The sequence below is a fragment of the Ischnura elegans genome, chromosome 4 (genome assembly GCF_921293095.1).
Source record: "Ischnura elegans chromosome 4, ioIscEleg1.1, whole genome shotgun sequence".
In the NCBI taxonomy this organism is placed as follows: Eukaryota; Metazoa; Arthropoda; class Insecta; order Odonata; family Coenagrionidae; genus Ischnura; species Ischnura elegans.
The window spans coordinates 137,170,295-137,185,742 of NC_060249.1; the positions used below are offsets into that span (position 1 = coordinate 137,170,295).

A 15,448-nucleotide genomic window follows, 5' to 3' on the forward strand; every position below is an offset into this window, starting at 1 on the left:
TTAATTCACGAGGGTGCGAAGGGCTTCAGTCTGTGCCTTGCGAGTGCGTAAGCAACAACCAGTGCTTCTCTGGATCTACAATAGTAACATTTTCTTAGCGAGTGTGTTTGAAATTTGGGAATATGGAGCCTTCACAGCTAAAACAAAAAAGAAGAGTATAACCTTTAGAAATAAAAATGAAAATTATTGAAGAGGAGAAGGCAAAGAGATTAACTAAAAGTGAGATAGCGGAAAAGTTTGGAATCCCACTGTCGACTTTGCCGACAATTCTAGCAAACAGCGGCAAACTACAAGAAAAAGTGGGGTCGGGTGTTTCGCTGAAAAGGAAATATCTGAGCTGCGCCAAGTTCGCGGAGGTTGAAGAGGAGCTATACACTTTCTTTTGTAAGTGCCGTGAGCAAAATCTTCCAATTAGTGGGCCAATATTACAAGAAAAGGCCGAATACATAGCCTTGCAACAGAAAAATTGACGATTTTAAATGTTCTGGTGGGTGGTTGACTAATTTTAAATCAAGATTCAACATTGTATCTCTGAAGATAAGTGGGGAAGAAGGCTCTGTTAGTACTGAAATTATTGATAAATGGCACATCGATAACGATGATATACTTCAAGAATATAGTCCCAGAGATCGCTACAATTTTGATGAAACTGGGCTATTTTCTAATACATTACCTGACGCAACCCTGGGTTTCAAAGGGCAGGGGTGCCATGAGGGGAAAAAGAGTAAAGTGCATGTTACTGTGGGGCTGTGCGTCAACCAAACAGGCACGGACAAAATCAAGCCCGTTGTCATTGGGAAATTTGAAAAGCCACGGTGCTTAAAACATGTAAAATTGGAAGCCATCCCAGTTTTTTACCATGCAAATAAAAACAGCTGGATGACCCGAGAAATTTTCCAGCAAACAGTTATACTACAGAGAAAAATTGCTGGAGAGAACCGCAAAACTTTTTTAATAATGGATAATGCCACCGTTCATAAATACGTGGAAGATCTAAAATTGGCTAATGTTCGAGTCCTCTTTTTACCCCCGAACTCGACTAGCAAGTCCCAGCCCTTGGACCAAGGCATTATCCAGGATTTTTAAGTCCTATACCAGAAGGAGCTTGAGCGGTATTACTTGCGATGGATCGGTATGTATACATTCATCTATTTTGCTCATGTGCGTTTGGATATCGATTTAGATATTTTTATTCATGATTATCATTCTTTCAAATCTATTTGCTACTTTTAGAAATGGGAACAGAAATGAATAACATCCCGAAATGGACGTTGATACATGCAATCCACGCCATAGCCGAGTCCTGGAGAGAGATTTCCTCCACTACCATCGCAAATTGCTGGAAATCGGCCGGATTCCCTCCGATAGCGCATCATGAGGATGTTCTCGAGGTTAGTAATTGATACAACTAACCTAATAGTAATTTTACTGCTTTAATATCACGGCTCTGGTTGAATCGTTATGTTGTACCTTCAGGAAGCCGCGGCAGATGAAATCGCGGAGGAGATTAGTGGCTTAAAAGAAGATTTTAAAAAATATTTGGAAAAAGCAGGAGCACAGCGCGCAACAGCTAGTGATTATATTGTGCTAGATGATGATCTCCAGGCTTGCGATGATTCGACGCCGGTGCCTGTGTCCGAAGAAGCAGCGGCCGGGACTAGTCAGAATAGCAGTGACGACGATGATGAAAGTGAGGAAGTAATTCCACCTAATAAAAAAGAAGTATACGCTGCCTTCCAAACATTCAAGACATTTTGATCTGGCTAACGATTTGGACCCCCAATTTAATTACCACATATGCAAGTTAGAAACCATGGTGGAAGCGGCAATGGAGAAGGGAAAAAGCAAAAAAATAACAGATTTTTTTGGGTAATATCTTTTCGTGTATATATCTAGGCCTTTGTGAATAAACAACTTAAATATCTCAAGTAACAGGCTCTATTTACCGCCAATTTATTTTTCAGGCTTCTTGTAATGAAGACGCACTTCCAAGTCTAACCATCAACTTTCTTCTCATGCGCTTCCCCATTTTCCCATGCTGAGAATTCTTTCTTTCCCAATTCTTTGTTTACTCCCTCCTGCCGCCTTTGGCTGATCTTGCTGACACCCACCTTACGCATCCCAAACCCCTCCTTCCCCAGCATATCCCATTCACTCCCTTCCTAAGGTCACGGAGCTTGCTTGCGTCGCAACAAAATACGGCCCCCAAACGTAGTCTGAGGCAGAGCTGAAGGACCTTTCCCCACCCTTCTTTCTCCTGCCCCCTTCACCTCTCCTTATGCTGACCACACTTATTTCCTAGGGCAATCCCCATCCCACTCCTATTCACCCCATCCACTGGGAATGTTCTCCGACTGTAGAGAAGGGCATGGTTCATATTTACTGGCAAGGGGGGGTAAGTTTTTAACCGGAGAGAGGCTGGAGAAGTATCTTCCATTGTCAGGGAAATGGTGCCGTGCTTATAAAATTGTCGCTCTTCTTCTCTGCTGACTTAAAAATTGAAATTTAATTATTTTCTTTGCGCTTTCCACTCTATATTTATTTACGATTATGACACGCCTATTTTTTAGTGCTAAAACTAAGAAAATCTTTTCTCTATGTCAATGATCCTTTGCATAACTTTCAATACGGCGGAAAAAGAAACACGAAAACTAAATGAGGTGAAGGTACAGGTTTTTGCGTATCATTTTTGGGAATCCACGCAAGTGAACCAATATTTCACCACGTTGAGAAATGTTAAAACGTCTCTTGTAGGAAAACAATCAATGTGGATAATAACGTTTCTCTCCCTATTTCTCCGAAACTGTAAGATGTTTCTCCTGTCGTTTTTCCGGTTGGAACCTTGCTCCTGTCGGCATAAAAGGAGAAAAACATACTATATGAACAGGTCACCTCACACCCAGTATGAAAAATATGGTCCTGATGAAAAATTAAGTCTTTTATGGCAACGTCTGCAAAGATGATGGAGCACAGTAGTCGGACGGATAACGCAAACAGAATTTACTTCAAATATTCGCCAGAAGATAATCACATCCTACCTTATTTATGATCGTAATTGAATCTCAGTGAAAATAGAGCACATTCTGCTGAAAATACGAAGTAACTCGAAATATTAACTTACGAAGGTTATTTTGGTAACGGGCTAAGGCCCTTGTTTTTCTTTTTTTTCTCGTCACTTTGCGATAGAGGGCGACATAAATGGCGGTTAGGCTGGCTGCCGCTATAATTCCGTGGGTGTCAGAAACAAATATCTATACTTAGCATACTTAATAGTTGCTATTCGCTCCTAACCACAAACTTATAACATTAAATTCTCATAATAAACATTGCAATTCATTATTTGATTACGTTTCCTAAACTGGTCAGGAATTTCTTTAGCGATCGTTGATGTTGAAGTATGAACAAGAAATGGGAATTTTATGGTGGTATAATTATTTAACGATTTTTCACATCATAAATCGATAACAAAAAGCCTTTTCTATGAATTATACCGAGAATAACCACCAAAAACATTTAAATAAGGCCAATGAAGACAAAAAATGGCGGAAGAAACAAAAGCGAGCATTTTCTCGTGACTTATGAAAAAGGTTTGAATTTACGAAACTCGATTTTACGAAGTGCCAATTTTCCGGTCCCACTGACTTCGTAAAATCAAGAGTTTACTGTATATGCAAAAAAAAAAGTAGAAAATTCACCACAAAATTCAGCTTCCAAAAAGGCAAAATGTAAAGTCATACCACACTCACAATCAGCCAAACATTTTAAACAGCACGTGAGAGGCACATGATCTAAATTTGTTATTCATTGTCACGAATTGCTAAACCATAAAACTCCTTTGATAAACTTTTAACTTTGTCAAAATAACCTTGAATGCTATATATATTGATCATTAATTACACTGGGAAACAGCCACTTTGCAGTCTTAGATCTGTAACTTTTTTCTGACTAACTTTTGGTCTCTGAAAGATTCTCCTGGTTCATTTTCGGGGTATTACTCTAAAGAATCTCGTAAGACCCTCATTGCAATTCTCTCTCCTGCATGTTCCATTCATCGTGAAATAAAAATGCTGGAAGATGCTCATGTAAAAGTTTTCGGCAAAAGCAAATTTATGAAAATAATATTTGCGAGACAAAAATGAAAATTTGTTCCAGTGCAAACAACTAAGATTAATCGAGGAAATTAATTATGAATTGTTAACATGATCAGGTAGTTTGGGAGAAGATATTTTGTGAGAACAGAAATTTTTAAGTTGTCGTCATCTCCTAGCAAAGGAGACGGAATACATTTTCCGTCTTCCATGAATGATATAACGTAGTATCGCCAGAAATGGTTCATCAATTATATCACCTGTTAAACATTTTCACTATGCAATACATGATCGATTTTAACCCTTTTACTGCAGCAGCCTATTTCAGGTGGGATGTACGAAGACTGCCAAGGCTATTTTCCGGAATTAGCAACATTTCAGGTTTAAAAATTTCTCAGCTACTTAATAATATTTAATACTTCTAGATTTTTTCCCAATTCCTAAGATATATTTATATCTTATAACCATAGATAGATTAAGGGGGTTTACTTAAATTACAGCCGATAAAAAGGCCACAATCACAAAAAAAGTGAAAAAATTTCGCTCAACCAGCAAGGACTGATATATCAGCCCGTTGGCAGTAAAAGGGTTATATCAATTTTTCAAATTGTTTTCTAGGAAATGTTTAAATGTTTGTTCAGAAATACCCCCCCCCCCCACCACCTTACCATCTTCCCCCTACCCCCCCACCTTATCAAACATCTATTTACGCTAGGTCTTTTTGTATCACCCCTTGCAAAATATGGAATCAATAGGGTAGTTACCTTCATCTAAGGAAACGAAAGGCATTGATTGCGATTCCTTACCCACCATTAGTGTATTCATAATATACAAAATATTTGGTTTGAGAAATTCCAGTTTAGACGAATGGCAATGGTCCATTTTAACCTCATTTGAAAAAGGCCAGATTGGTGCCCATACGATTCCACTCCACGTGACGTCACAGGGACCTAGTTTCTATACGAGTAGATAGGAGTTTTACATCGTCCGAGATTACCAATGCATGCATGAGGAACAGAGCTCAGGGAAACGTCTCTCAATAATCACCTATTTAAACTGCCTTTGGTCGGAAAGTTTCCTTCGTTTGATAGGGTATTAATAATACTTATTTCAGCCAAGCGCTACCTGCTAGCAGGGTACTCTGCTACCTGCTAGCAGAGTACCCTGCATCGTATCAGCACACATACCCTTGCCCCAAGGTAACCTCACACGGCAACAGTGGGAACCTGAATGAGGTCACACTGGCTTTTCCTGACATTCATACCTAGCAGTCACATTTTTGCACGCTTGAGAATTTTCACTTTTCATTTAAATTTAGGTATTCCTCATATGGAAACGTAACCACGTCTTATCAGATCCCTCTGAGTACCACGCCGAGAAACTCGAGCCTAAATTCAAAGGTCTGTACTGTGTCATGAGGAAAGTGTCCCCAACAATTTACCGGCTCGAATCTCTACGTGAAAAGAAGGAATGCACCGTGTACATCGAAGACCTCCGACCCGTTTCGCTAAAGTATTGGTTTTTTTCAGAGGGGATGTAACGGGTAAAGTGCGCCTTTCATGGCCCCACTAGATTCGGGGCTGGCGCACAACGCAATGCAAGACCCGGAGGAGGAGTGGGAGCTGGTCAGCGACGTGTAGGCAGTCTGTCACGAGGAGCCGCGGGCAGTGGGTCGTGCTGAGCTGGAGAGCGTGGTCGAGGCCTGGCCGCGTGTGCTTTTGTGATAGAAATTGAAATTGTGATAGTGTACCTTAGGCAATTAAACCTTTTTTTGTTACAAATTCAAAAGGAAATACTATGAAACATTGCTACACATATGACGAACGGTTGTGTGATGCCTTTTCTCATTGGGCTAAACTTCAGGGTGTTTATAATACGTATGTTTACCTTGTAATCTCTAGTTTTTTTTCGGAGTGGAATCCATCATGATTGCATGAATCGTTAGAAATTTACTCTGTAATTAAAGGATCCACATTTGAGATTTTAAGAGTTGTGACTAAAAATCGTGAACATGAAGACGAGAAGCTCGTAGTTTGGTAAGGATGAGCCTGTAAAAGAGAGGCGCTAACTTCTTTACCAGAGCATGTTGTCAGCAGCAATACCGATAGTCCCTCAATCATAATGAAACTTGGGTCAACGGAGATCATCTCGGACAAAGAAGGGGGACGGAACGACACCTCTATGGGTCATTCCATGTCAGTTCACCCAGGCATGGCACCCACCGACTCGGATTTCAATGAAATTTTTGTCACTAGCTGCTATCACCTATTTAATGACTCATGCAAAATATTTCCTCTCTCACTCTCATAGTTTGCAAGATATGAGGAGTCGAAGTTTGAGATGTTTGCTCAGAAGTGGCGCTAGTGGGAGTCAAATTCCAGAGTGCAGGGCACAGGGTAAAAATTCATAACTCAGAAACCACTTAATATGTTTGAATGAAATTTTGACCCCTTGTCTATCCAAGTACATTGCTTCCATAGTAATGTCTTTTATTCCCCTTGCGTTGTTATGTTAGCCAAAATGATGTCAACAGTTGTTAATTAACCGATTTCTTAAGCTCAAAAACATTACTTCATATTTTCAGAATTATCACCAAAAGGCAGAGCAGTTAACTCATCCAATTTTTTTTTAATTGAAGGTTAATATGTGCTCCAATAAACTGTGAAATAAAAATGGTGGTGTTTTGACTGCCACCATGAGTATTTCAGGTTTTACTTTTTTTCTGCCCCCGTGAGAGGGATTTGGACACGTACTGTAAGATAATAAGTATAAGTGTATCCATACCTTCATGAGGATATATTTGAAATATTGGTCAGTAAATCTAAGACCAAACATGTAGTCTAGTGAATGTGGCTCTTGTTCATACAATTGTTTTTAATAGCAATACTTGGCTTGTGGCAGATGAGGGGAAAAGAGTCCAAATGGCTCAGAAATGTGAAATGATGCTTTTTTCCTGGAATTTACCCATTTTTCAAGTGTTTACCCTGTAAACACAATGAGTTGCAGCAACGTTGCAGTCAGGTTGCAGAGGTTGCAGGGCTGTTGAGGTCTCTTTGCAACGTCCTGGCAACGTTGCAGACAGGTTGCACGAGGTTGCAGAGCTACTTAGGTCTCTTGAAACGTTGCAGACAGGTTGCTTTGCAACGTCCTTACAACAATTTTCCCTCATTCATTAAAATATGAAAATATTGAGCTAAAAGAATAGGTACCCACACAGCAGAGGATATTCCTGGAATATCCTATTTTGATCCGTTATATTCCTATTTCGTCCCAGAGACATTGCGAACCATTGTGGGATATTCGCGGTATATATTTTGACAGTAGGCTTTTGTGTATGTAATAACTGAGTCACAGTTGTTACAGTGTGTTTCATCATTTCTTTTCGGAACACCCAAGAACGCCGTCCACCTGGGGTGCTACGAAATGCAGATTAATTAAAAAATCAATCAATTCCCTTAAGATGTAAAAAAAATCCTGCCATGATAAGTTTTCCTCGTTTCATAAAGAAGAATGTTCTTCGAAATGTGATTTCACTCGTGCTTTTTAATCTACTAAGGCGATGATACAAAAAAGATATATTTCCCAGTGGGATTTATTCCTCAAGTCATAAGGCGAAACTTAATTTTTCGCCTACCAAGATTTAGACTCCCGCCCGCGATGTCGAGCTATCGATTGTGGATACCATCGATGGTCGATTCCACCAATAGTCGATTTCCATCGAGAGAAAAACAACATGCCAACGGCCATGGCCGTTTGATGGACGTTGTCGTATTCATGTGCACATTAATAATGTTACGTGAACTGTGTTGTGTTCTTTGTGAGCGGAATTGATCCTGCCGAAGCATATCAGCCTCTTAAGTTCTTCTTTTACTTGTTTCACCAGCACCTAGGCAATCATCTACTGTTACTACGTAATTTTGTAGTGTTATGTTTGCGAAACTTCTCCAACAAAAGTTTATCAACCGCAGAAGTTCTACTTTTGCTTCCTTCATCAGAATCTGGGTAAGTAGAAGTGGAAAGTAAAGAACTATAGTTTATGGAAAAATTGGTATCAACATACATTAGACTCTTACTGTGCATTAGAGGATAAATGGAAATACTAATTTAATTAAAATTATTTAAATAATACACTTCAGTGTGTTTAAGGCATCTCCTGAACATCTCTGGAGGCTCTGATGGGCAACTAAACGCTTAACAGTACCACCAATTCCATCACATGGGGATTTTCCATATAGGTGCATAAATTTCACTTTCACATCATTTCTTCCTCGTGTTTAGAAATCACTAATCCAAAAAACCAGTGGTCATCATAAGCAAATGCAATGTACAAGTTTGTTAAGATCTGTGAAAAAGTGATTAAATGAGTCCCGCTGAACTGGAGTAGTACAAAGTTAGCCTCACTTTCACAAAAGAAGTACGGTCTTCCAGACCCTTGGTGATGGAAGAGCTGGCAGAACAAATGGTATTACTTAAAGATATGCAGCAGGTTGTCACCAATATCCAAATTCCTTGATGGCAACTGGAGTATTAAATTTCTATTTCACTGGGAGAGATAATGCTGACATTATGTTCCCTTCTCCCCTGCCTCACATATGATTGTATAACATGACAAACTTGAGAAGGTAATACAATCCCCCCTATTCAGCCTAACTTTCCAGTGTTATTCCATCTCCCCAAGGAATAAGAGAATTAAGTGCAACCTCTACATTAGGAAGAATAAAATGTTTCAATTATCACAGTGAGGGCATGAAAAATCAAAATAGATTCTAGGGTACCGTAAAATGGGCTAACTTCGGCCGCTTTTTAAGGTTTTCTATGAATATGAAGGTGATAATTATAAGAAACCACCACGATAAAATTAGAGATTATTCTCTCTAGCTTTATATAGAGAATCCCATGAATGGATAACTGTCATATTACTTATTGTTTACTATATTAAATTATTAATCATGGCCGAAGTTGCCCCAGAAATGGGGCAACTTCGGCCATGGGGAAATGGGGAATGAAATTTCACTATTGGACGAAGTTACACATACCAGGCTTTACTTCAGCCACTAAAAACGTGCAGGAATACCTGTAAATTGATTTAACAATATTTTTCATTGGGAACTGAAAGAAACAAATGCCGCAATGGCTAATTTTATTGAAACAGTAAGATTTTTAAAAAAATTGTTATACAACGGAAATAATATTTTTGTCGTAATATTAGCTGTGAAATTACTTATTTTCATAGCCAAAATTAGAAATTAAAGTATAAAAATTACAAATAGGAATGCAGTTATACCGCAAATAATCAAAAAATGTCCAAACTGTCCTTTATGTTTTTGAAAATATATCTTCCACGCCTTATCGGAATCTGCATTTGGAGTTTTCTCACTATTTGGTTTTTCTTAATGGAGCACATATCCTCGACATCTGGGAAAACGAAGAAAAGATTTTTCCCTGCCTTTTTTCGAAAGAACTTTACCACATAAGAGTCCGAGGCTTCTATAATCTCAGCTGCATAAAATCTTTGGTTTTTATAAGCGTCATTTAAATATTGGACTAGAACAAAATCCCCTACACCATATGATTCCGCAATCTCAGTGGAGATTTCAGCGTCTTTTTCAGCCAAACTAGAGTCCTGAACTTCAATCGACTCATCTACTGTATTTGAGGTGCCAGCAGAAGCTGTTTCTTGGGTCTCCACGTCATTTTGGATGACGTCTTCAACAGTCACACTCTTTCCAGGTTTTCCGCTGATTCGCTTCCCCTTTGATTTCCTTTTTTTATCCTCCCCCATGCGGGCAGTTTTGAGAATTTCGGTGAAGGAGTCACTCCAACATTTCTCAACACTTTCGCTCCTTTGAGAATCGGGAAGTTTTTTCAGCACAGCCTCTCTGTTTACAGGAGAGATCCCTGCTGATAGGAATCCAGATTTCAAGTTTTTTTCTATTTTTTCTCGACCAATGCTTTCAACTGCTGTCTTTAAAATTAAAGGAAATTCCGTTTTAGGCAGCGTACCTCGGTTCTTCTTTTTCCACTCATCAAGAGCCTTTCTCCATGCAACTTTTATCGGTCGGAAGAGAGCAATGTCGAGAGGTTGGGTGAGGTGTGTCGAGTTTGGTGGCAGAAGGACAAAACCAATGTTATTGCTCTCACACAGCCTAATTACCTCCAGTGAAAGGTGACTGGAAAGATTATCCCCGATTATGACCTTTCTTCCAGGCAATCTTCTAATGTAAGGAAGGCATAATGTTAAAAACCAATCTTCAAAAATGTCAAGGTCGAACCAACCACTATCGTTCCTGTTGTAACGGGACCCATCAATGCCGCCCTCAGTCCAGCCTGGATATAAATGTTTTGCCTTGTACAGCACATACGGCGGGAGAAGATCTCCAGATGCTGTTCCTGCCATCATGACTGAAACCCCACTTTTGGAAGTGTCGGTTATTCTCTCCGGATGTTTCGTTCCTCTCTTCACAATAACTTTGACTCTCCCAGGGTCATCCACAAAATTAGTTTCGTCATAGTTGACGATGTTATGCGGGGAAACACCTTCAAGGGACTTCTCCAAACTGTCAAAGTATGAATTTATTTCAATTTTTCCAACTGAAGCTCTGGCACGTTTGATATTCTCTGAAAAGCGGAATGCAAGATTTTCATGCCTCTTCAAAAATCCTCTTACCCAGTCTTCTCCAGGCAAATTTTCATTGAAGACAGCCACGGTTGTGCCTTTTCTATCTAAGTAGTTTTTGACAACCATTCTCGTGTCCTTTGGTGTCAAAGGAAATCCCCATAAAGCACATTGTGTTAGTCCATGTGCAAGAGCATTTTCTTCCTAATTGAATAAAATTTGAAGTTACTCTCGGCCCAGACATTATGTGCACTCGAGTTTGGATACGAATAGCGAAATGGCAATAGGACGCACAGAAAAAGTGATAACACCATAATTTTTCACACCCCGTTTTCGGAGTGTGAAATTAGAATGATTTTAAGTGCCAATGCTTTATTAAAGTTAGAAGAAGAGAAAATTGGTGACCAGCAGTATCTGGTTTACCAGTGAGTAGCCGATTCTTGCCATTTGTCATTTCATTCGCAGCAATAAATTGCATGAGTTTATACTTTGCATGGAGGAATAGGTGACGGGCCGCTGGCGGCCCGGAGTGGGCGAACGCGGCAACACTGCTCCGCTCGACGTAAAATTAAATCAGAAAAATTATGGTGCCATCGCTTAGGAGTGTCACAACATCTACATATATCAGGAAATTAATGTTGATATGACAATAATGATACAAAAATTAACCAACCTCTAAACAAAGAACGCAAGGGCGCCCGATTTTCCCCACGTGAATCTCCTTCATTCTGTCCTGAAGTGTTGTTCTAGGAACAGCATACTTTTCGGAGGCCTGGCGGATTGAAATTTTGCCTTTCCGAATCTCTTCCAGAGCATTTTTTAGGTAAATGGGGTTATAATTGCAATAGGCGCGACCGCCGACTTTCTTCTTGGGTGCTCTCGGCATGGCCGAAGTTACCCTGAAAATTCATGCCCATGAACATGAATCCTACTCTACCAAACACTAATTGGAATTTAAATGTATTTTATTGTAAAATATGTTGAGAGATACTTACCCAATGTCACGGTTAAAGCGAGACTAACTTTCAAAATATAGATATAGCTGGACAGATGTTTGTCTTTACACCTTCACGCTGCGTTATTCACTACTGCCTAGGAATGAGCTGTCACTGTACTAAAGGTTTCGCGCGAATAGACACGTGGGGGCAGTAATAACGTCAGAGACATCTATCGATACAAACAGCATTAATTCAAAAGGTTGAAACGTCACCTGACTAGGTGGTAGCATTAAAATTCAGGTTAGGCAACCTGATGGCCGGAATTACCCCGGTTGGCCGAAGTTAGCCCATTTTACGGTACCACTTTTAGTCTTCTGCCAAGTCTTCTTGTGTGAAGATGCTCCATGGGTGTCCAAGTTTATTCTGTGTGTACGATCAGTGTATATTTACCAGTACATTAATTGTGTGTGCTATGAGTTAGGCAAAGCTGCTCATCGTGAACTTCGACATTCGATGCCGGGAAATATCCGATTCCAAGATGGCGTCCGGTCCGATAAACGTAGAATGTAACGAGTGTAAAAACCATCTAAAAACTAGTGAAAAAGCCCTCCACTGTGAATATTGCAAGAAATTATATCATCATAAGTGTACGGGCTTGAAAGAAATTGCTTTAAGAGCTCTGGAGGAATTTTATGGTTTATTCTGGAAGTGCTTATCATGTCGCGTTAACGAAGGAAACCAACTTCATAAAATGGCGGACGACATCGAACTATTAAAAGAAGAAATTCGCAACATCAAAGATAACGCTAAGCTACATAATGCTGGGAAGGAATCTCGAGTGAAAAATGTGAGTTTTGCAGACACAGCAGCAACAAGGTCTGTTTCTAATAGTGACGCAAATCATGAAATCGAGGCCTCTCGTGACGCTGCCAAGCATCGGGTGAACGACAAAAATGAAGCTGGTTTTGGAGCAACGACTGTTTCCGGCAAAAAAGAAGTGGTAAATAACAAAAAGAAAAAAGCGTTACGTGTAGATCAAACAAACTATGGGGTATTGCGTATTGAGAGTCCAGCATCTGAATCAATCGACGAGTGCAACAACAAAACTGACGAAGGTTACACTCAAGTGATCCATAAACGCAAACGTCGTCCTCCTCCAACTGTGGGTTGTTCTGCCAAAAAAGGTTCTCTGATGGGTATTCCAAAGCGTGTGCACATTCACATTTGGAACCTTCCTTCGAATACAACAGCGGAAGACGTCCGGAAGTACATCGGAGAAGAAAAGCCCGAAATCACCGACGCTTCAATTGAAATTGAACAGTTAAAGGTAAATAGAGGGGAATACGCCTCGTTTCATATTTCTGTAAATGATGAGTGTGTTGGCCGTGACTTATTGTCAGGAGACTTTTGGCCAAAGAACGTTTACTACGGAAATTTTTTCTTGCCGAAATTTCGTCAGAATACTAAATATTTCCCCCCAAAAAGGGTTGTTTCAGCTGATGATGCAAATGGTGTGAAACAATCAGCTGTAGGCCAATCCTCTGTTGGTGTCATCAACGAAGATTTTTGTGAACATTCGGTCGATGACTCAGTGAAACGGCAGGCGCTTGGTCAGAACAGTTTGATTAAGGCCAAACCATCGGCAGGGACTTCGTGACTAGATGCAGATGCAAATGTAATTAAGTTCCTTTACCTTAACATTAGATCGTTAAGGAACAAGATTGTTGATCTGGAAGTCATAGTGCAAGACACAAAATGTGATATTCTTCTTTTGACTGAACACTGGTTATTACCAAATGAAATCGAGTGCTATGTCATTAGTGATATGTATCTTGCTGCATCATTTTGTCGAAAGGATACAATTGGCGGCGGTGTTGCAATTTATTGTAATCGCTCCATGAAATGCTCGAAAATCAAGCTAAGCAATAACATCGAAAAAGTGAATGAGTGCGCCGCAGTGATATGCAAATCCAACAAATCCCGTTTCGGGATTATTGTTGTTTACAGGTCTCCCACCTCCTGTTTTCATTCCTTTTTAAAGGAATTCAGTGACACGATACAATCTGTGTTTAGTGCTAATGTTGACAACCTAATCATCTATGGTGATCTTAATACTGATATATTATCTAACTCGACTCAGTACTTAGAACTGGATTGTCTTTTCCATTCATTTGGGTTAGCTGTAATGAACAATAATCCCACCAGAGTAACCTCACACTCTTCTACTCTGATTGACCTAGTAGTTTCTAACTTTCCAGAGCAATCTTTTTCCTGTGATACTACATCTTGCTATCTTTCGGATCACTGTATGCTAGGGGTTGTGTTGAAGATTACTGATGCTATACTCATTGATCCTATGTATGTAACTAAACGATTTTACCACAGGGAAAGCTGTGAGGAATTTATTTATAATGTGGCTAATACAACATGGAGTGAACAAGGCCATGGCAATCCACTCGATGTTGATGCTAGGTTTAACTCCTTCCTGAATGATTTTCTGTTGCTTTTTAATCATTCATTTCCTTTAAGAACCAGGAAGTTTAACTATAAAAGCAAAAATGTTAAATTCCCTCCTGAGCTCCTAAATATGAATGCCAGGGTTAAAGAACTGCATAGACTGTCAAAGTTTTCTGATCCATCCCTCCTCAATCAATACAAAGCTCTTCTACATAAATACAAATGCAGTATTAGGGAATTTAAGAAAAATCGTCATAGCCATGTCATTGCTTCTTCAAATAACCCCTCCAAAGCTGCATGGAGGATTATTAACCAACAAACTAAAAATAACTTTGAACAGAGACCAACTTTTATCAAATTTAATGACCTACCTGTTTTGAACTATCTGTCATTAAATTAGTTGCTAGGATTATTTCTGCTCCCCTGTCCGACATTTTTAATTTGTCTATCTGCAATGGTCATTTTCCTACCTACCTGAAAACTGCTGTCATCATTCCAATCCATAAAAAGGGATCCACCACTGAAGCCAATAACTATCGACCTATTGCACTACTCTCAGCTTTCTCAAAAATTTTTGAGAAACTCTTCTACAATCGCATAATGAATTATTTATCCCATTTTAACTTGCTGAATTCTTCCCAACATGGCTTCATCAAGGGAAGATCTACAATATCTGCAGCTTTCCAACTCATTAATGATATCACTTGGGGTCTTTCCAATCAGAAAGAAATACTTGGGATTTTCTTCGACCTATCGAAAGCTTTTGATACCCTAAATCATAATATCCTGTTCTCTAAACTCAATCACATTGGAATAAATGGCAATGCTCTAGCCTGGATACAATCTTACTTATCCAATAGAATGCAAATGGTTCAATTAAATACAACTTTTGCTGCTGGTGCTAACACACTTCGATCCAACCCTCTCAAATCGAACTGTGGGGTCCCTCAAGGATCAATCCTGGGCCCTCTTTTATTTGTCATCTTCATCAATGATCTCAAATATCACCTACCTATGTGTAAGGTGACCCTATATGCTGATGACACTTCTACACTGAACCTGAGCGATACGCTGTTAGGAGTAACGAATGCTGCTCAAATTACTGTTTCAACTATAGGTCAATGGTGCCATAATAACAGCTTACAATTAAATGACCTCAAAACATCTTTTCTCCACTTCCATAACAAAATTTCTCCCCCGACTTCAAGCCCTTTACTCCGAACTATCAGTAATAATTCAATCAAGCAATCTAACTGTACTAAATTCTTGGGTTTAACTCTAAATGAAAATCTTGACTGGCAATTCCACGTTGATAATCTGAACAAAAAAATTTCATCTGGTATCTTCAT

At 39.5% G+C, this 15,448-nt stretch overlaps 2 protein-coding genes across 3 annotated transcripts in view; both read right to left on the reverse strand.

The window, feature by feature from the left end:
• LOC124158098 (Golgi reassembly-stacking protein 1-like) overlaps window positions 1–15,448 on the reverse strand; it is a 90,063-nt gene that overhangs the window by 4,255 nt on the left and 70,360 nt on the right. The window lies entirely within an intron of this gene.
• On the reverse strand, window positions 5,657–10,833 carry LOC124158264. Its single transcript, XM_046533460.1, has 2 exons — window positions 9,556–10,833; window positions 5,657–5,803 (listed from the first exon to the last, which is right to left on the reverse strand). The coding sequence occupies exons 1-2, from the start codon at window positions 10,831–10,833 to the stop codon at window positions 5,657–5,659; spliced, it is 1,425 nt and encodes a 474-aa protein (XP_046389416.1).